Raw genomic sequence first — 20,510 nt, forward strand, 5'->3', positions numbered from 1 at the left:
TCTATGCCACCCTGCATATCAAAGGCTACAACAGAGATCCAAAGACTTGGGTCCTGGAGTGGATGACCGGCAATGTCCATCATGAAGCCAATGCTTTCGATATCACTGAGCTTACCGGCCTTCCCACTCCTGGCGAATTCTTCGAAGAAGGCTGCCAACCCCATGCTGAAGCAATTGAGAGCATATTTCAGCGTCCTGAGCCAAATATGAGTCAGATGCTCTCAATGATGAAGCCATTGCCTCATGATGCACCCTATCCAATTGAGTTCTTCGTTGAAGACTTAGAGTACCTGCCCAGAACCATATATCACATCGTCAGGCGGACTCTATGGCCCATTAAGGGGCACTCTCCATATGCCAAGGTTGAAGGTGCAATGAAGACTCTCATCTTCTGTATTCTGCATGGCAAATGCTTCAACGCATAGGATCTCTTTATACGCCAACTTGCAGCATCCGGCTCAGATCTCTTTGGTTTGAAGTTTTATGCTCCTTGGGTTATGAGGCTGATCAAGATTCACTCTGCAACTTCATATCAGCCCTCAGCCCGCAACCATCGGATCTTCTTGCCAGATGTGGACACCTCTGCTGAAGCAATATACCCTGAGCCTGCCAAGCAACCAATAAGTCTTCGGAATGCCGAACACCAGAGCTTCACTCAGAATGTCGAAGGTGTTGAAGCCATCTCAAGAGTCTATCCTATGGCTGGCACTACACGTGCACCAGCATCAACTGAAGCCACAGATAGCACAAACGCTCCAAGACCCAAGAAGCGCGCTCATGCACTCAGTGACCGAGAGCTTCTTGTAGCCCTTCACCAAAAGCAAGATAGGCATCACGACTGGCTGAAACGTCAGATGAAGAGCCTCTTGGTGGATGTCAATCGTCTTCGAAACCTGGCCACCAAGAATGCCTTCGTTACGCATGAGACTTGCCGTCGTACGTGGAAAGGGCTCTCAATGATCTGCACTGAAGCTGAACTTGAAGAGGATGGCTTCACAGAGCGCTTCAAATTTGACACCACACCTCCTAGGAGGGCTGTGATGCGCAACACACTGTCACTTGAAGACTCTGAGTATTCCTCATCTGCTGCCACCGTCACTGCGAGGATCATTGATGAAGATGATGATGCTACTTCACCACCACCCGCTTCAGCACCTCAAAGCTCAGCACCGCCACACAACTCCACCGACCCTGCTGCGCCTGGGAACGCGTAGAAAACTCTATGTCTTCAAACCTTTTTGGTCATTCCTGACAAAAGGGGGAGAAGCATATGATGTTTATAGTCTTCAAGCGGGTCAATATGGGCGGGTGCCTTGTTTTGTTATACTTGCTTCGTGTTTGCAACTCTTGTTTTGCTTCATTTGGTTCTTTTGAGCTGTAAACACGAAAACTCGATGGCCGTCTGCTACTTGGTTTACCACTCCTTTTGCGAAGATAAATTCCGCATGTGCGACGATAAATTCCGCACTCATCTCATTCTGCAGACGTCCATTTCCCATTATGCATGTTATTATCTTCATATACTTTCACATGCATAGTAGATTGTCATCATAAGCTGAAGCTGATCTCCACAAGTACAACCTGCCATGTGCATTTGCATTCCAAAAGCAAATTAACTTATATGCACATCTTCAGGGGGAGCACTTGCAACTTATGATGACAATTCCTTTACAGACTTCACACTTTATATTCCCCGTTGAAAACTTCAACTAGTTTGTCATCAATCACCAAAAAGGGGGAGATTGTAAGTGCATCTAGTGCCACCCCTAGTTGGTTCTGGAGTATTGACGACAAACCTAGTTGAGGGACTAATGTGTTTGTGAGAATTGCAGGAAAACACAGGTAGAAGTCCCTCATTGATTCGGTTTTACTACCAGAGATGACCCCTAAAAATGTATGAAGACATTGAAGACAAAGGTGGTATATGAAGATATTCACATTGAAGACTATGACAACAGAAGACACGTTATGAAGCCTATGGAACTCGAAGACTTAGATCCTTCGTAGTTCTTTTTATTCTTGTTGAGTCATAGGAACCACCGTACTGTTAAGTGGGGTCCAGGAGAACCAGTCAGAATGACTGAAGTGATGCCTAAATCAAAAAACCTATGTCTTCGAGTGAAGACAATGAGAGCGAATCTTGTCCAGAGCCGGACAAGTCAGCTTTGCTTGTAGCCCAGTAAAGTTGCCATGAGAGTTCAAATCTGACCGTTGAGACACGTGTCAGTTCCTTAGTGACCCAGGGTCATTTCGGACAATCAGGTCGGGTTGCCAAGTGGCTATAAATAGCCCACCCCCACAACCATAAACGGTTGGCTGCTCAGATTTCAAGGTGCACGGCTTTTGTCGTTTGAGAGCAACCCACCTCGAAGCCTTTGAGAGAAAATTCCTAGCGAGGAGAAAAGCCCTAACCACCCAGAGCCAGAGTAAATTGGGAATCACCTAAGTCTTCTTGTCTGTGTGATCTGAAGACTTATTACACTTGAGGACTGTGAATCCTCCAGACGGTTAGGCATCGCGTTCAGAGCATCCAAGAGACATTGTGGATTGCCAGTGAACGAAGTCTGTGAAGGTTTGGGAGTCTACCTTGAAGACTTAGCAGAGTGATTGGGCGAGGACTAAGTGACCTTAGCTCAAGGAGAAAACGGTGAGGACTGGGTGTCCTGAGCTGCGTGTTCAGGACTGGGTGTCCGGGACTGTGTGTCCTTTGGTTTAAATACCTAGCCGCTCCAACCAGACGTACAGTTGTCACAGCAACTGGAACTGGTCCAACAAATCATTGTCTTCAACGTGTCACTGGTTTCATCTTCACTTCCTTTGACTTACTGTTATTCATTGTGAAGCCATTGCATGCTTGCTCTATCTTTTGTCTTCACAACGTGACTGTATGATTGTTTGGCTTCATAACTTCTTCCCACCTGATCCTTATTACACTGAAGCTGTGTGTCACTGTGCTTTCACTATATTGAATACTTGACCATGGCTTGCCTTGTGTAATCTAACTTCCGCTGCATAGTAATAGGCATAATCTTCACTGTTTGTCTTCATAACTCCCAAGTTTTGAAGACTGTCATAAAAATCGCCTATTCACCCCCCCTCTAGTCGATATAACGCACTTTCAGAATCAACAATATAATGTCTAAATTTATCACAAGCAAACACCACTGCTAAGAATTCTTTTTCAGTAGTAGCATAGTTTCGTTGAGCACTGTCTAGAGTTTTACTAGCATAATGAATAACATCCAATTTCTTATCAACTCTTTGTCCTAGAACATCATCAACAACATAATCACTAGTATCACACATACTTTCAAAACGCAAGTTCCAATCAGGTGGTTGAACAATAGGTGCATAAATTAAACCTTTCTTGAGTGTTTCAAAGGCTCCTAAACAATCATCATAAAAACAAAAGGAATATCCTTTTGCAAAAGATTCGTAAGAGGCCTAGAAATTTTAGAGAAGTCTTTGATAAATCTCCTATAGAAGCCAGCATGACCTAAGAAACTACGAATACCTTTTATATCTTTAGGACATGGCATTTTCTCAATTGCATCAACCTTAGCTTTGTCCATTTCAATACCTCTTTCAGAAATTTTATGACCCAAGACAATGCCTTCATTAACCATAAAGTGGCACTTCTCCCAATTCAAGACAAGATTTGTTTGTTCACATATCTGCAAAACTCGATCAAGATTGCTTAAACAATCATCAAAAGACTTCCCATAAACTGAGAAGTCATCCATGAAAACCTCAACAATCTTTTCACAAAATTTAGAGAATATAGCAGTCATACAGATTTGAAAGTAGCAGGTGCATTACATAAACCGAAAGGCATACGTCTATAAGCATAGGTTCCAAAGGGACAAGTAAAAGTGGTCTTTTCTTGATCAGGTTGAGAAACATGTATTTGTGAAAAACCAGAATATCCATCAAGGAAGCAAAAATGTGTGTGCTTAGACAATCTTTCAAGAATTTGATCAATAAAAGGTAGAGGGTAATGATCTTTTCTAGTTGCTTTGTTTAATTTTCCAAAATCAATTACCATTCTATAGCCTATAAGAATTCTTTGTGGAATAAGTGCATTCTTATCATTAGGAACAACAATTATACCTCCTTTCTTCGGGACACAATGAAAAAGACTCACCCATTTACTATCATCTATAGGATAGATTATACCTGCTTCCAAAAGTTCTAATATTTCCGTTCTTACCACTTCTTTCATCTTCGGGTTTAAGCGACGTTGGTGACCAACAGCGGGTTTAGCATCAGGTTCCATATTTTTTTTGCTGACATAGAGTCGGACTAATGCCCTTTAAATCATCAAGAGTATATCCAATAGCAGCTCGGTGCTTCCTTAGAACTTTCAATAATCTTTCTTCTTCATGTTCTGAGAGGTTAGCACTGATAATAACAGGATATATCTTCTTTTCATCAAGATAAGCATATTTAAAAGTGTCAGGAAATTGTTTTAATTCAAACACAGGATCACCTTTAGGTGGAGGAGGACCTCCTAGAGTTTCAATAGGCAAATTGTGTTTAAGCAGAGGACATTGTTCAAAGAAAATCTTATCTATTTCATTTCTTTCATGCATAAGTAAATCATTTTCATGGTCTAGCAGATATTGTTCTAAAGGATTAGTAGGTGGTACAGCAATAGAAGCCATACCAATTATTTCATCCTCACTAGGCAATTATTTTTCATGAAGCATTCTACTAAACTTGGAAAAATTAAACTCATGAGACTCATCATCAAAACTAACACTGACTGTTTGTTTCTCACAGTCTATTCTAGCATTAACGGTGTTCAGAAGGGTTTACAAAGAATAATGGGTCAATGTCATCTTGTGGGGAACCAAGAAAAGAAATCAGTAGGGTATTTTATTTTCCCACACAAGACTTCAACATCTCTAACAGTCCCAATTGGTGATATAGTGTCTCTATTAGCAAGTTTAATAGTAACATCTATGTCTTCTATCTCTGCAGGTGCTATTCATTCATAATTTCTTGATATAAGGTGTAAGGAATAGCACTCACACTAGCACCTATGTCACATAAACCATGATAACAGTGATCTCCTATTTTAACTGAACAACGGGCATGCCAACAACAGGTCTATGTTTATCCTTTTTATCAGGTTTGGCAATTCTAGCAGCTTCTTCACAGAAGTAAATAACATGCCCATCCACATTTTCTTCCAAGAGATCTTAACCATAGCAATACTAGGTTCTACTTTAATTTGTTCATCAGGTTTAGGTGTTATAATATAGCTTTTGTTGACCACAGTTGAAACTTTAGCATGTTCCTTTATCCTAACAGGGAAAGGTGGTTTCTCAATATAAGCAGAAGGAACAACTGGATCAACATTATAAAGTATAGTTTCTTCTTTAACTGGTACCGGTTCTTTGATTTCTTCTTTAATAGGTGGGTGATATTTAAACCACTTCTCTTAGGGAGATCAACATGAGTAGCAAATGATTCACAAAAGGAGGCTACTATCTCAGAGTCAAGTCCATATTTAGTGCTAAACTTTTGAAAAGCATCGGTATCCATAAAAGATTTAACACAATCATACTTAAGTTTAATACCTGACTCTTTACCTTCGTCGAGTTCCCAATCTCTAGAGTTGTGTTTAATTCTTTCCAAAAGATCCCACCGGAATTCAATAGTATTCTTCATAAAAGAACCAGCACAAGAGGTATCAAGCATGGTTTGATCATTACGAGAAAGTCGAGCATAAAAGTTCTAGATAATAATTTCTCTTGAGAGATCATGATTGGGGCATGAATATAACATTGACTTTAGCCTCCCCCAAGCTAGAGCGATAATTTCTCCTTCACGAGGCCAAAAATTATATATATAATTTCGATCACGATGAACTAGATGCACAGGATAAATTTTTTGATGGAACTCCAATTTCAAATGATTCCAATTCTAAGAACCAATATCATCGCATAGCCTATACCATGCCAATGCTTTTCCCTTCAAAGATAAAGGGAAAACCTTTTTCATAACTTCATCCTCAGGTAAACCTGCAAGCTTGAACAATCCACAAATTTGTTCTACATATATCAAGTGCATATCAGGATGTTCAGTTCCATCTCCTGCCTAAGGATTAGCTAGCAGTTGTTCTATCATACCCGAAGGAATTTCATATTCAATATTTTTAGTAGGTGCAGTAGGTTGAGGGGTAGCTAATTGTAGTTCCGGTAGAGGTGAATATACCCCGAATAAACCCATCAAAGGATTGTTTTCCATAGTAACAAGTGACAATAAATTTCAGCACAGTATATAAATGTTTCCTTACCAAATTCCACTTACCAAAGGCGATTCACTCCCCGGCAATGGTGCCAGAAAATAGCCTTGATGACCCAAAAGTATAGGGGATCAATTGTAGCTCTTTTCGATAAGTAAGAGTGTCGAACACAACGAGGAGCAGAAGGAAATGACAAGTGGTTTTCAGCAAGGTAATGTCTGCGAGTGCTGAAATTATAAGTAGCAGAGTAGTTTGATAGCAAGGCAATTTGTAACGAGCAAGTAACGATAGTAGTAACAAAAGTGGAGTAAGGTAGCCCAATCCTTTTGAGACAAACGACAGGCCAAAACGGTCTCCTATGATAAGCAAAGTGTTCTTGAGGGTACACGGGATTTTCATCTAGTCACTTTCACCATATTGGTTTGATTTGTGTTCGGTACTTCGATAATTTGATATGTGGGTGGACCGGTGCTTAGGTGTTGTTCTTGCTTGTACAAACCTCCTACTTATGATTAACCCTCTCGCAAGCATCCGCAACTACGAGAAAAGTATTAAGAATAAATTCTAACCATAGCATTAAACTTTTGGATCCAATCGGTCCCTTACAGAATAGCGCATAAACTGGGGTTTAAGCTTCTGTCACTCTCGCAACCTATCATCTAATTGCTACTCCACAATGCATTCCCTTAGGCCCAAATATGGTGAAGTGTCATGTAGTCGACGTTCACATGACACCACTAAGGGAATCACAACATACATACTATCAAAATATCGAACACATATCAAGTTCACATGATTACTTGCAACATGATTTCTCCCGTGACCTCAAGAACATAAGTAACTAATCACAAATGATAATCATGCTCAATATCATAGGGGTATTAAATAGCATATTGGATATGAATATATAATCTTCCACCAAATAGACCATATAGTAATCAACTACAAGATGTAATCAACACTACTAGTCACCCACAAGCACCAATCTATAGTTCCGGTAACAAGATTGAACACAAGAGATGGACTAGTGTTTGAGATGAGATGGTGTTGTTGAAGATGTTGATGGAGATTGCCCTCCCCAAGATGGGAGAGTTGTTGGTGATGATGATGACGATGATTTCCCCCTTCGGGAGGGAAGTTCCCAGGGCGGAATCGCTCCACCGGAGGGCAAAAGTGCTCCTGCCCAAGTTCCGCCTCGAGACGGCGGCGCTCCTTCCCAAAAGTCATCGCCTTATTTATTCTAGGTCAAAACGACCTATATACCAGAAGATGGACATCGGAGGTGGGCCTGGGTGAGCACAACCCACCAGGGCGCGCTTGGGCTCCCTGGCGCGCCCAGGTGGGTTGTGCCTACCTGGTGGGCCCCCTATTGTAGTTATTTTCTCCAATATTCGTCATATATTTGATAAAAAATCTCCGTGAAATTTCAGCTTGTTTGGAGTTGTGTAAAATAGGTGGCCTGACGTAGCTTTTCCAGGTCCAGATTTCCAGCAGCCGGAATTCTCCCTCTTTGTGTATACCTTGCATATTATGAGAGAAAAGGCATTATAATTACTCCAAAAAGCATTATTATGGATAAAAACATCATAAATAACAGTAAGAAACATGATGCAAAATGGACGTATCACCTGTCCCGGGGCATCAGTGATGTCAACTTTTGGGATGGAAGATGGTCATCGTGGACCGGTCTAAAACTGGCCGGTCAATGATAGCTTGTCCTGATGATCAAAGGGACTGAAGATAATCACTAATCGGTCCCTATATTTGACCGGTCTGTGTAGTCTATTATTAGACCTTCATTTTCCTGCTGGTTAGTATTTCTTTGTTCACGACTTTTTATAATTAATTGTTTACTACAACTCCACAATGAAAAACTTCACCGTCGTCCCCGTCAACACTCTCTCTTACCATTCCCAGCACCACTCTATCCTGGCCATCATTGTTCCTGCCGACCTATGCTGGAAAATCCAAAAAATGAAAAAACATGTGCAGGAAAATATGCACAGAACGCGTAACATGTGGTAGTCGCCGCACCAACCCCCCCCCCCCCCCCCCCCCCCCCCCCCCCCCCCCCCCCCCCCCCCCCCCCCCCCCGCTGCCCGCCCTCGTTGCTCCCATGCTTCACGGGATTCTGCAAGTAGATAAAGGCCCGACGGCTTTTAGACCAACTGGGCCTCAACGTGCGTGGATGCAAACGACGTTGAAGGTTGGGTGTGCACATCAGCCAGACCAGAACACAGAGCCTCAGTCCAGGGGTGAGTGGTGAACGTCGGTCGGGATGACATTCTTTTCCCTTTTTTGTTTAGTACCCCCTCCGTCCCAAATTACTCGTCTTAGATTTGTCTAGATATAGAGATATATAGACATGTTTTAGTGTTTAGATACATTCGTATCCAAAAGAATCTAAGACGAGCATTTTGGGACCGAGGTAATAGTTAATTATCCATGCATTCATATACCTTTGGAATTTATAAAGCACTCTTATTCACCCTCCCCCCCCCCCCCCCCCCGGCCCCCGTGTTCACAATCAAAGCTCACCATAGCTATCATTGGTGCATCCAGCTCAAAAACCCCTTCCACCACATTGATTGTGTAAGCCCCGTCACTATAAACTCTTCCCTCTCCCCCTAACCCCCTGTGACACCCCCGATTCAATCATACACTAATCATACACGCAAACATGTACGATCAAGATCAGGGACCCACGGGAAGATATCACAACACAACTCTACAAATAAAATAAGTCATACAAGCATCATATTACAAGCCAGGGGCCTCGAGGGCTCGAATACAAGAGCTCGATCATAGACGAGTCAGCGGAAGCAACAATATCTGAGTACAGACATAAGTTAAACAAGTTGCCATAAGATGGCTAGCACAAACTGGGATACAGATCGAAAGAGGCACAGGCCTCCTGCCTGGGATCCTCCTAAACTACTCCTGGTCGTCGTCAGCGGGCTGCTCGTAGTAGTAGGCACCTCCCGAGTAGTAGTAGTTGTCGTCAACGGTGGCGTCTGGCTCCTGGGATCCAACGTCTGGTCGCAGCAATCGGGTATAGGAAGGGGGAAAAGGGGGAGTAAAGCAACCGTGAGTACTCATCCAAAGTACTCGCAAGCAAGGAGCTACACTACATATGTATGCATTGGTATCAAATGGATTAAGGGTATCATATGTGGACTGAACTGCAGAATGCCGGAATAAGAGGGGGATAGCTAGGCCTTTCGAAGACTACGCTTCTGGCAACCTCCATCTTGCAGCAGGAGAAGAGAGTAGAAGGTAAGTTCACCAAGTAACATCGCATAGCATAATCCTAACCGATGATCCTCTCCTCGTCGCCCTGCTAGAGAGCAACCACCGGGTTGTATCTGGCACTTGGAAGGGTGTGTTTTATTAAGTATCCGGTTCTAGTTGTCATAAGGTCAAGGTACAACTCCAAGTCGTCCTGTTACCGAAGATCACGGCTATTCGAATAGATTAACTTCCCTGCAGGGGTGCACCACATAACCCAACACGCTCGATCCCATTTGGCCGGACACACTTTCCTGGGTCATGCCCGGCCTCGGAAGATCAACACGTCGCAGCCCTACCTAGGCACAACAGAGAGGTCAGCACGTCGGTCTAAATCCTATGGTGCAGGGGTCTGGGCCCATCGCCCTTTGCACACCTACACGTTGCGAACGCGGCCGGAGAGCAGACCTAGCAACCTCCATTACAAAGGAAGTTGTGTTACGCGGTCCAACCCGGCGCGCGCCGCTCAGTCGCTGACGTCACGAAGGCTTCGGCTGATACCACGACGTCGAGTGCCCATAACTGTCCCCGCGTAGATGGTTAGTGCGTATAGGCCAGTAGCCAGACTCAGATCAAATACCAAGATCTCGTTAAGCGTGTTATTTTGAAATAACCACGGACGCCGACCAGGGCCAGGCCCACCTCTCTCCTAGGTGGCCTCAACCTGCCCTGTCGCTCTGCCACAAAGCAACAGTCGGGGGCCGTCGGGAACCCAGGCCCACCTCTACCGGGATGGAGCCACCTGCCCATTCAGCCCCCATCTCCGAAAAGTATCATAAGTAATGTAACAGTATAAATATATATCATATGTCCGTGATCACCTCCCGAGTGATCACAGCCCGATAGTATAGCATGGCAGACGGACTAGAATGTAGGGTCACTGATGTAGTACTAGCAACCTATACTAAGCATGTAGGATTGCAGGTAAGGTATCAACAGTTATAGCAACAATGACAGTCTATGCATCAGGATAGGATTAACGGAAAGCAGTAACATGCTACACTACTATAATGCAAGCAGTAGAGATGAATAGGCGATATCTGGTGATCAAGGGGGGGGGCTTGCCTGGTTGCTCTGGCAAGAGAGAGGGGTCGTCAACAGCGTAGTCGATCGGGGCACCAGTAGCGGCGTCAGTCTCGTAGTCTATCGGAGAGAAGAGGGGAAGAAACAATGAATATAATGCAAACAGATGCATAGCGATGCATGACATGACAAGTAGCGGTGCTAGGGGTGCCCTAACACGGTATGAGGTGATACCGGTGAAAGGGAGAAAACATCCGGGAAAATATCCCCGGTGTTTCGCGTTTTTGGATAAATGAATCGAAGGGGGAAAGTTATGTGTTCGCTATGCTAGAGACGTGCAGCGGACGAACGGACCGTGTATTCAAATTCGTCTCGTCGTTCTGAGCAACTTTCATGTAGAAAACATTTTTATCCGAGCTACGGTTTATTTTCTATGATTTTTCAAAGTTTTAAATGATTTTCTAAATTTTCTTACTTGTTTTTTATTTCGAAAATCAACAGTTAAAAACTGGGTGCACCCGGTGCAGTGCACCAGAGGTGCACTAGTGAAGCTGACCAGTGGGTCCAATTAACTGCTGACCAAGCAGTTGACTAGTCCACGGTTGACCGGTCAAAGGTCCTGTGGGACCCGGTTGTCATATCCTGTAATATTTTAACAGTGTTTAGTTAATTTCTAATTAGGCTTATTAGAGGGTGGCCCACCTGTCTTAAGGCTATATCTAATCTAATATAAAAATTAACCTAATCGAATGGGGTCCATACGTCATAGTGTAGCAACCAACCTAACTAGTACTACCAATTAGTCCTAATCTAATTTGCACGCCCGGCCAGTGTGGCTGTGCACACCCACAGCATGGCCGCCATGGCCATTAGCAGCAGCAAAGTAGCGCATAGCAGCGGCAGCAACTAAGCAATAGCAGCAGCGGCAGAAGCTAAGCAGCTAAGCAACGGCAGCAGCAGAAGGCAGCAACAGGGCAAGCGCTAGGCCGTGGGCGGCAGTAGGGGCGGCAGTAGGCGATGGCCGGCGAGCAGCGGCACGCGGAGGCAAGGTCAAGGCGGGCGCGCGGTGGCAGCAGTACGGAGCAGCAACAGATGGCTGTTAAGCAGCAGCAGCTCACGCACACACGTATGTACGCGTACACGCGAGCTCGGATGTGCTCGGGGACGGCAAACGGCGACCGAATCGAGGTTGGAGAAGAGGGGAATCGGTGGAGAAGCTCACCGTGGAGCTCATGGACGAGGTTAGGGAGTGCGGGGGTGGCCGGATATGTCGAGCCCGATGACGAGTTGCGACGGCCGTGGCGAAGAAGACCGGCGATGGCGAGCGTACGGCGCGGTCCGACTCAATTCAAGGCACGTAGGTGAAGTAGTGGACGACGAGGAAGCTCCTGGGCATCCTCCCGGGCGCCGGGGAGGCCAGTGGGCGCGACGACCACCGCAACCATGGCAAGCACCGTTCGTGCGAGGACTATTTTGACGAGAGCGAGCGGACGAGGGGAAAATGAGGGCTGGGGTTTGTCAAGGGAGTCAGGGGTGTGCTTATCCATATCGGGGCACCGGTGGATGGTCGACAGGTGGTCATCTATGGCCTGGACGGCGTGCGTGCGTGCTCGGTGCCATGGCCTCTGCCTCGTCCAGAGGTAGGGGAAAAGGCCGGCCAGGTGGGCCGGGCCTGATACAGTTAAGTGTTGGGCTTCACACTGTAGCACTAGGCTTTAGGTGTACAATATGTGCTTTTCTCTTTAATCTATCTGTAATTTAAAAAGCTATTGCTTTGCAATTAATTTGGTCGCCATTTGAACTTTGTTAGATGCGATATTTAACACAAAAATACTTGGCTACTTTCTAGTATGGAACAAAAAATTTGGGGCCAAAAGGAGTTGTTCAAATTCAGTTTTGAATTTATGTGAGTATATTTAATGCCGCTAGCCCTATTTTAAATAGGTTAAGGCCATTTTAAAAATTCAAAAGATGCTGGTTTCTACACGATAATTACTTAGTGAATACTTGCAACATCTTGAACATTTTAGTTTTTTCAGTTTGTAGAATATTTTATTTGGAAAATAATTTATATATGAAAATGGCTTTGATTTTTATCAAATGGCAATTTGGCTTAGTTAAACATGATGACATGGCACCATTAGGGTGAGGTCGTTGTAGCATGATACTGGGGTGTTACACCCCCCACGGTCTCTCTCCCTTGATGTAACCATGTTGATGCTCCAAGTTTCCTCAAGCCGACGCATAGTGTTAGTGCTTGTTGCTTCCCGTTAAGCATAGGTATGAACAAGTACCCTAAAATGCTAAGCACGCAAAAGAAAAAAAAGAACTATGCCTTGGCTCACCGGATGTCAACTTGTCGCTAAGGTAGGTTTGCACACATCAAGAGTTCAAAACACACGAATTAGTCTCGAAGAAATTTAGAGAGAATGATGCTGCTACATAGTAGCACATCTGCATACGTACATCAGAATCACATTCGACTCTTTTGTGTTTCTCAATAGTCAAAAGAAAGCAATACGATAGAATCTAAAGCAAAGCAACCCATTCATATTATACTGATGATGTAATAATTCATTGTTTGGACCGCAGTAGCTGGATGTGATCCCACGACAAGCATAGAAGAGCCAAAAGAAGATGTAGTGGCACTAAATACAACTGGATGTGATCTCACAAGCATAAAAGATCAAAATTGAAAAAAGGTGGAGTGGCACTAAATACAGCCGGATGTGATCTCGTAAGCATAAACAATTAACGTGGCGCCCACGAGCTAGGGTGAGGCAACCGCGGTAGGGGAGAAGGCGAGCGGGGGCGATGGGGTTGGCAGAAGAGTCGTCAACAGCCACACGCGGGTGTCGGAGGCTATGGCGATGCTACCCCCATTTGCACAGGGAGGGAGCGATCATGGTTGGTGATGTGTGGGGCAACAGCGTGGCGGCTGAGGTGGGCAACCCAGCCTATTTTTCTATGGGAGGTCATGAGGAGTTGTGCGGATTAGTCATTCAGTTCACCCGATATTTTCACGCGGGCGAGGGGATGCGGTGCAGGGCCTAAGGGCATCTCCACAGGTGTACATCAAATCGCTTCTAAATGTCCGGATCGGATGATTCAGACACTTTTAGTCATTTAATGGGGCACATCTATACCTAGCCATCCCCCGGGTTGGGCCAAGCTTCGGATCAGGCCTGACCAAGCCCAAAGCAAAAAAACCAAGCCCGAGCCCGGCCCGTCACTACAAAAGCCGACCGGGCCTCTTCATTAAACAACACATATGACTGGCCCGGCCCCGGCCCGACCTAGCGTTCGGGCTCAAAACCTAGGCCCAGGCCCGGCCCATGGACAAGGTCAGGCCGGGCCGACCGGGCCGGGCAGCCCATGGCCAGGTATAGGCACATCAAACTTTCGCGGAGCAGGCAAGGTGTCCGAATTCTGCTAAACCGATAGCAAACATAGAAGTGGCTTAAGGAGCCCGGACACACTATGGACAAGCCTTGGACCCATACTGCACCAAATTGGATGTCAGCCCTCTATCCGTTGTCCGCAGTCATGTCGGGACGTGTCCATGGAGGCGTGGACGATTCAGATTGTCCTTTTTGATGTATGCTATTGGAGACACCCTAAGCGAACAACGATCGATGGTGGTGAGGATGACGAAAGAAAGGTTGGGAGAAAAACTAACATAAGATGAAACCTTTCATGTGGTTTAGGTACCCCTCCATTCACAAATATAAGATCTTCAAATTATACTGAGTGTGCATCAATTAATATAGATTGGAGAGAGTTTTTCAGAAACGGATGTATGAGACACGTTTTTGTTCATTTTTTTCAGTCCATATTAAGTTGATAGTAAAAATTTAAAATATTCAAAACATATATTTGCAACTTTCGTAACCACAGAAATAAGGTATGTGTGTTTGAAAAAAATTGCCATGCAGCGACATACCGGAATCTTCATGCACCATAGTAAAAAACAGCATATTTGTTGATGAACAAATAGCAGGGTACTCATGTGACGCGGATATACATACACATGGATTGAACGGAAGTACGAAGCACACGCACACAATGGAACGACTCGGGTACAAGGGCCAGTTCTTTTCGGCGATTCTTCCAGAATCACCCCCCTTCCCAACTTTTCCCAGAATCGCCACTCCATATGTTTTTTACAATCCTATCTAGTTAAGATCTAATTAGTTAGGATTGTAAAAAATATATGGAGTAGTGATGCTGAGAAAAGCTGGGGAGGGGGGCGAGCCCAAAAGAACTGGCCCCAAATATGCTACGGAGTCGGCCACGGCAAGCAGCAGTCAACTAGCCACCTAGTTCTGCATTTGCCGCATCTATGGGTTCAGAACTGCATCGGCGCACCAGCGTTCGCAAAGGCGAGACCGCATCGGGGCAGAGCTCATGGGGGCAGATCGACTCTGCTGCCTCTGTCCCCAACTTCCTCATTACCCTCGGAGACGGAGTAGCGACGAATAGGCCGCTCTTGTGATCAAGGGCACTCGGAATATAGCAGCACGCTATTCTCGTTTAAGCGCCTCTGGAACTGTGCCAGACGATCCTGTAAATCCACAATTCCAGCAGCTTTCTGTGAGAGGATACCGCTTAGTCTTGTAACGTAGTCGTCCAGTTGGTTGCCAGGCTGATCTGCTTCATCTAGTAAGTTCATCTCCTGATGAAACAAGAGGCCATTCACAGGTTACGGCAAAATAATATGACGGCCAATGACAGTGAGTCAGTTTACCATTTTAGGCGACTAACCTCTTTAATGATATCCAGGGTCTCTTCCACCTGCTTTCTGTGAGCACTCACTAAATCTTCCTCTTCCTGCACCAGTTAACAAACATCAAAACCTAACCGTGGTCATATTCTATCAACAAAATGGTGCAGAAGCAATAATACTGTACCTGAAGGAGGTCATTCAGATGGTCATCTTCGTCTGGCACAGCCCTTCTAATTGGGTAAGCAACAGAATTTCTCATATTATTCTCCAAAGCTGGATCTCTACCCTTCCGTGCATGTTGCCTTCCTTGCTGGTACATTGTATCTGGTACCACGGCTATACCTGCTGCCGCAATGCCTCTGCTTCTTTGTTCATTGAAATAACCACTATTCGCCGAACTGAACTCAGTGTCTTCCCTACCCTTGGGCATTCTATCCACAAACGATGGTGATGGCTGTTCTTTGGCATACTGCTGCTTGGGCCAACCAAACTTACCCCTTTCAGTGATATCATTCATTACCTCAGCTGCAGAGAAAGAGGGTACAACCGAAGCCAATGGTGAAGGACTCGACTCTCGTAAAGGTGCAGCGGCCAAAGGCACATCTTTCTTGCTGTTACTTCCTTTTGACAGACTCTTCACTCTGAAGATGAGAATATGTTACATGTGTTACATGGAGAAAAAGCAGCTACTGCAACATAAAGAATGAATAAAGATAATTACCTATCAGCATATCTCAATGTGTTCAGTGTATGTTCACAAGAGCCAGAACTAGGGGAAATGCATGAAATCATGACAGTGCGTGAGTCTCCAATGAATGAATCTCGTAAAACTTCAGTCAACTTGCTACCACGGAAGGGAATATGATTCTGATCATTATCAAGTGCTCTGATGCATTCCTTTAAAGCAAGTAAACTTTTATTGATCTCAGCGCCCTCAATTCTGCATAATATTTTTTTAAAGCATTTCAGTGTTAGCAAAATACATAGTGTATATTCCTTACATAGAAAGTTTTGTAAGATAACCTTGTTTGTTTATCATTTTCATTTGTATCAGCACCACGCTCACTGCCAGCCAGGTCAATAAACGACAACTTGCCGGCCAATCTGGGTGGTTTAGACTCATTGCCATCAACACGCCGTTTGATAGCAAGCTGAAGAATGGCATGAGATCGTGATGACTCCTCGTTTGCACCAGTTGTACCAGTACTTCTGGTGGCATTACCTCTCTCAATCAACTCCTTGATAGTTTCAAGATCAGACACCCTGTACTCTTGTAAACCAACAATGCAAACTTTCTGTTTTCCATCTTCTCTCATGCAAAGTTTACTACATGAGGTAATCATTGTTCAGAACTGAAACATAATTGGCTTTCTGCATAGACTTTATTTATAAACATAACAGATTTAGGTATAATGTACCTCCTTTCATTAAGCAGATCATATAATTTCCCTCCATAGATCTCAAAGAAACTAAAAAATAACTGAAACCCCTGATTACGATATGTATGGTGCATTAATCTCAAAATGTCTTGGGAGGCCTTTAGAGGAAGTGGTCTCATGGTGTAGGTTTTTCCACTACCTGCATGGACAATGTAAGTTAGGAGTTGTCTTTAGTCTGCTGCAATTTTAGACATGCATCTAGAGGATGTTGGAGCTATACCGGTTTGTCCATATGCAAAACAAGTTGCCTTTGTACGATTAAAAATAGCAGGAACCACTGGTTCCACTGTTTCACGATAAACCTGTAAATAGAATGGCTCCAGGTTGCTGAGAATAAATTTATAATACCTAATACTGTAATTATATAGAGTGCGCGGATAACTGATCACCTCATCATTTGAAACGTCCTCATCCAAAACAGCGTCGAACACAAATCCATGCTTTTCGACATACTCAGTGAGGTCAACCTGCAGAATTATGTGCCAGGTATCAAGCAATGAGAATAGACTTCCAGTAGCAAGTTATGATCATATGGAGATAACAAGCTTGGCATGAACCTTAAGTTTAGTCTCATGGACAGTCAAAGAATTTTGTTCAATGTCTATGATATCTTCTTCTTTCTTTGATATCTCCTTCTTGTTCAGAGGTCTTTTGCGCACCTGCATTTAACATTACACATCAAAGCTATAAAAAGTGATGTCCTCATAGCTTTGTATGAGCCATTGAGAAATATTCAATCATGGAGCAAGACAAAGAAACATACCACCACTTTGATTTTAGCAACAGGGGCTGCCTTCTCTTTCTCAGGGAAGGCCTTGAGGTAGTTACTTTCAGCAAAAACAGCGGACTTGCTCATCTTCTTGTCTGTACCAAAGCTCATATCCGAATCATCAAAGCCTTCTCCATTGGCATAACCAAACTTTTCAGCACCATCATACATTCCTTGTACTTGAAACTGTATATAAACATGAATTACATTTAACATAGAATTTACAATGTGGGCAATAATATATGTCCCATTGCTACAACATTAAATATTTGGTTTACCAGCGATCCTTCATTAGCATACCATCTAATCTAAAGAACTAACTTACACAAATCAATAGCTTATATCGAACCATACAGTACGGATTTTCTTTTCCTGAAAAGGAAGGTCAAAACCTCCCGGCATTTGCATCCTCTGTTGAACACAGCCATAAATTCATTAACATCGATGCCAAAGCACATATTTGCAAGCAGAGTACATGGGGGCAGCATTGGCAAGAACATGACCAAAATGAGACCCAACAAAAACACCTACGGATGCAGTGCCACGTCTCACCAGCTACCTAAAGCTGTAGCAAATATTTAATTTCGCACAAGTAACTGAAATTCGCCTAAAACAAGACTGATGCCAAAACAAAAACGAAACAGTTCTTCGTTTGCTTTCCATACACCGATGATCCAAAGAAAATTAAAAAACTTCTGAGGACCCATGTGGCCATGCCTCGACAACTGGATTCAGAACGTCAGATCAATAACACTTCCTACAATCAAGAATATTATAATCTAACGCAGCCACACGGGATCATCGGAACAGAAGCAGTACTCATAAAAACTGCAGCTCTCGTCTTACATCGGGGATAAGCTCGGTATCAAAGGCGTGGAGGTCGAGCAGCCCGGGGCTGAGCTGGTGCTTCTGCCCCGGAGACTCCCCAGCCGCCGCGTCCCCTCCGCGCAGCCGTGCCGGCGTCGCCGGGTCCACCGACACGAAGATCTCCCCGTCCCCGCGGCGCAACCCGCCGCGCTGCACGCAAAATCACCCCAAATCCAGACTCATGAGCTAACCGGAGATAACGTACTGCACGCAGATCTCGAGGAATCGTTAGCCGTACCTGGGTCCACCTGCCGGCACCGCCCGCCGTTGCGGCATTGGCGGGGACGTCGAAGAGGAGCTGCTCCGAGGTGTAGCGCCGGCGCCCGCCCGCGTTCATAGTCACCGGCGCGGTGGGGTTCGGGCTTCCGGTGCTGCCCTGTGGACTGGGGAGCAACGAAGGCAGGAAATGGGGAGGAGCGGAGCGGAGCAGGGGACAACGGGAGGCGGAGCGAGTCGTAGAGGGGAGTAGAGTAAAGGCCTCTCGTTTCGGACGGAGAGGAGTGGATTTGCGGTTTGCACCCCAGATTTCGACTGACGTCAAGCTTTCAGCCCCAAGTTTGAATTTGGAGTGGAAACCAAGGGAACGGGTAGGAAGGGGAAAGCGGGCCGTGACTTGGGGCGAGGGGACCTTTTCTCTTTCGTCCCTGCAGCTTTTTCGGTTCTGGTTAGGCAAGGCCTGTCACCACGAGCTGGTTGGTATGGATTTCGTTTCCCTCCTTTTGCTTAATTAATTTATCTATATATGTACAGTGAAAAATTTCTGATTTTTAATGAGAGTTAGGTCCTACGAGTACATCAATTAATAGGGTGCATAATCCAGTTTTCCCCATGTGGACACTATGACAAATGGAACTTACATGGTTTTAGAGCAACTCCAACGGGCCGACCCAAACGGACGGCGCTTTTGTCTACTTTTTTTCATTTGGGTCGGTCTGGCGGACACAAACGCCCGTCACTGTATTTAAATCGACGCGAGCGCCCAACGCTGGCCCGACCCATTTTGTCGGCGTGCCAAATTCTTTTTAACATGCATTTAGTTAAACAAAAAAGGCGGCCACGAAGGCCGGCGAAAGTCCACATTACATTAATTAACATAAAAAAACTAAAAATTAGACGACGCGCAGCCCTAGGCGTCCTCGTCGGCGTCTGCGTCGGGCGGTGAGGTCGATCAACGTCGGCGCAGGGTCGGCCCAGGGGAACGCCGTGTTTCAGAGGGCGGCGATGTTGGGTTGCGCCGCCGCTGCCTGGGCCTGCCGCGCCTCCTCTTCGGCCTCGTGCTCGAGCATCTGCAGGCGCTCGCCCTCCGGCGCTCCTCGGTCAGCCGAACACGACGCCAGTGGTCGAGGTAGGCCGCCTCCTGCTTCACCGTCGCCCCGAGCCAGATCGACGGAGCGCTGACCCACTCGTGCACTATTCCGGTCCAGGAGTAGCACTCGAGGGGGGCCGGCTCCTCCGGCTCGGCTTTGGGCGGGGACGGCGGGGTCACCAGCGGCACGACGCAGTCACCCGTCGCGGAGAGGGCCATGGCCTCCGCCATGGCAGCCTGGAAAGCCGCCTCATCCGCCTCCCTCCACCGCTCCTCCTCCTCGCTCTCCTTAATGGCTGCCTGATAGGCGGCCTCGACCTCCTGGTCCTCGTCGCAGACGACGAGCGGGGGCGGCGGCAGGCTGCGGTCGACGCCGCGGACGCCGCGTCACCTCGCCTCCTCGTGCTCGAAGGCGAACCATCGAGCCCAGTAGGGCGAGTCGACGACGTAGTGCGGTAAGGCGCGCTGCTCCGGCGTCAGCAACGCCCGCCGGCGCCGCACCTCCTCCGCATGGGCCCTCGCCGTCCGCGGCGCTGCCGGCACTGGGATCCTCTCCGGATCCTAATGCCAGTCATGCAGCAGCGTCACATCGGGGTGCGGCAGAGGCACGCGGTGCTGCCAGTGCCACTCGGCCTGGTGCACCGGCACATTGATGCGCTGCCTCTGCCGGGGAGAGCGCGACAGCGCGGGGAGGGCGGGGGAGGGAGGGGGAATGGCGGGCGGGGGCCTTGCCTGTGCCGCTGCTGCCGATGCCGGAGAAGAAGCCCATGTTGGCGGTGGCTAGGGTTGTCGCCGGCGTGGGGCAGGGGTGGCCAAATTGGGACGGGGGCGAGTGGCAG

The 20,510-nt window shown here is 46.1% G+C and overlaps 1 protein-coding gene across 1 annotated transcript; it reads right to left on the reverse strand.

Moving 5' to 3' along the window:
* Nucleotides 1-14,528: 14,528 nt before the first annotated feature.
* On the reverse strand, nt 14,529-18,883 carry LOC125530784 (kinesin-like protein KIN-13B). The gene is made up of 12 exons (XM_048695186.1): nt 18,604-18,883; nt 18,345-18,515; nt 17,493-17,684; nt 17,287-17,388; nt 17,119-17,196; nt 16,950-17,031; nt 16,709-16,868; nt 16,314-16,616; nt 16,012-16,230; nt 15,475-15,931; nt 15,329-15,394; nt 14,529-15,239 (listed from the first exon to the last, which is right to left on the reverse strand). Exons 1-12 carry the CDS (start codon nt 18,700-18,702, stop codon nt 15,060-15,062), a joined length of 2,109 nt encoding a protein of 702 aa, XP_048551143.1. The 5' UTR covers nt 18,703-18,883; the 3' UTR covers nt 14,529-15,059.
* Between the last annotated feature and the right edge of the window lie 1,627 nt (nt 18,884-20,510).

Source organism: Triticum urartu, unplaced genomic scaffold (genome assembly GCF_003073215.2).
Source record: "Triticum urartu cultivar G1812 unplaced genomic scaffold, Tu2.1 TuUngrouped_contig_656, whole genome shotgun sequence".
NCBI lineage: Eukaryota > Viridiplantae > Streptophyta > Magnoliopsida > Poales > Poaceae > Triticum > Triticum urartu.

Coding starts and splice junctions, on each gene's coding strand:
- LOC125530784 (XM_048695186.1), bottom strand. CDS start 18,702: ATGAACGCGGGCGGGCGCCGGCGCTACACCTCGGAGCAGCTCCTCTTC. Junction 15,932..16,011: donor ACATTGAGATATGCTGATAG/GTAATTATCTTT, acceptor TCTCATCTTCAG/AGTGAAGAGTCTGTCAAAAG. Junction 15,395..15,474: donor ATCTGAATGACCTCCTTCAG/GTACAGTATTAT, acceptor TAACTGGTGCAG/GAAGAGGAAGATTTAGTGAG.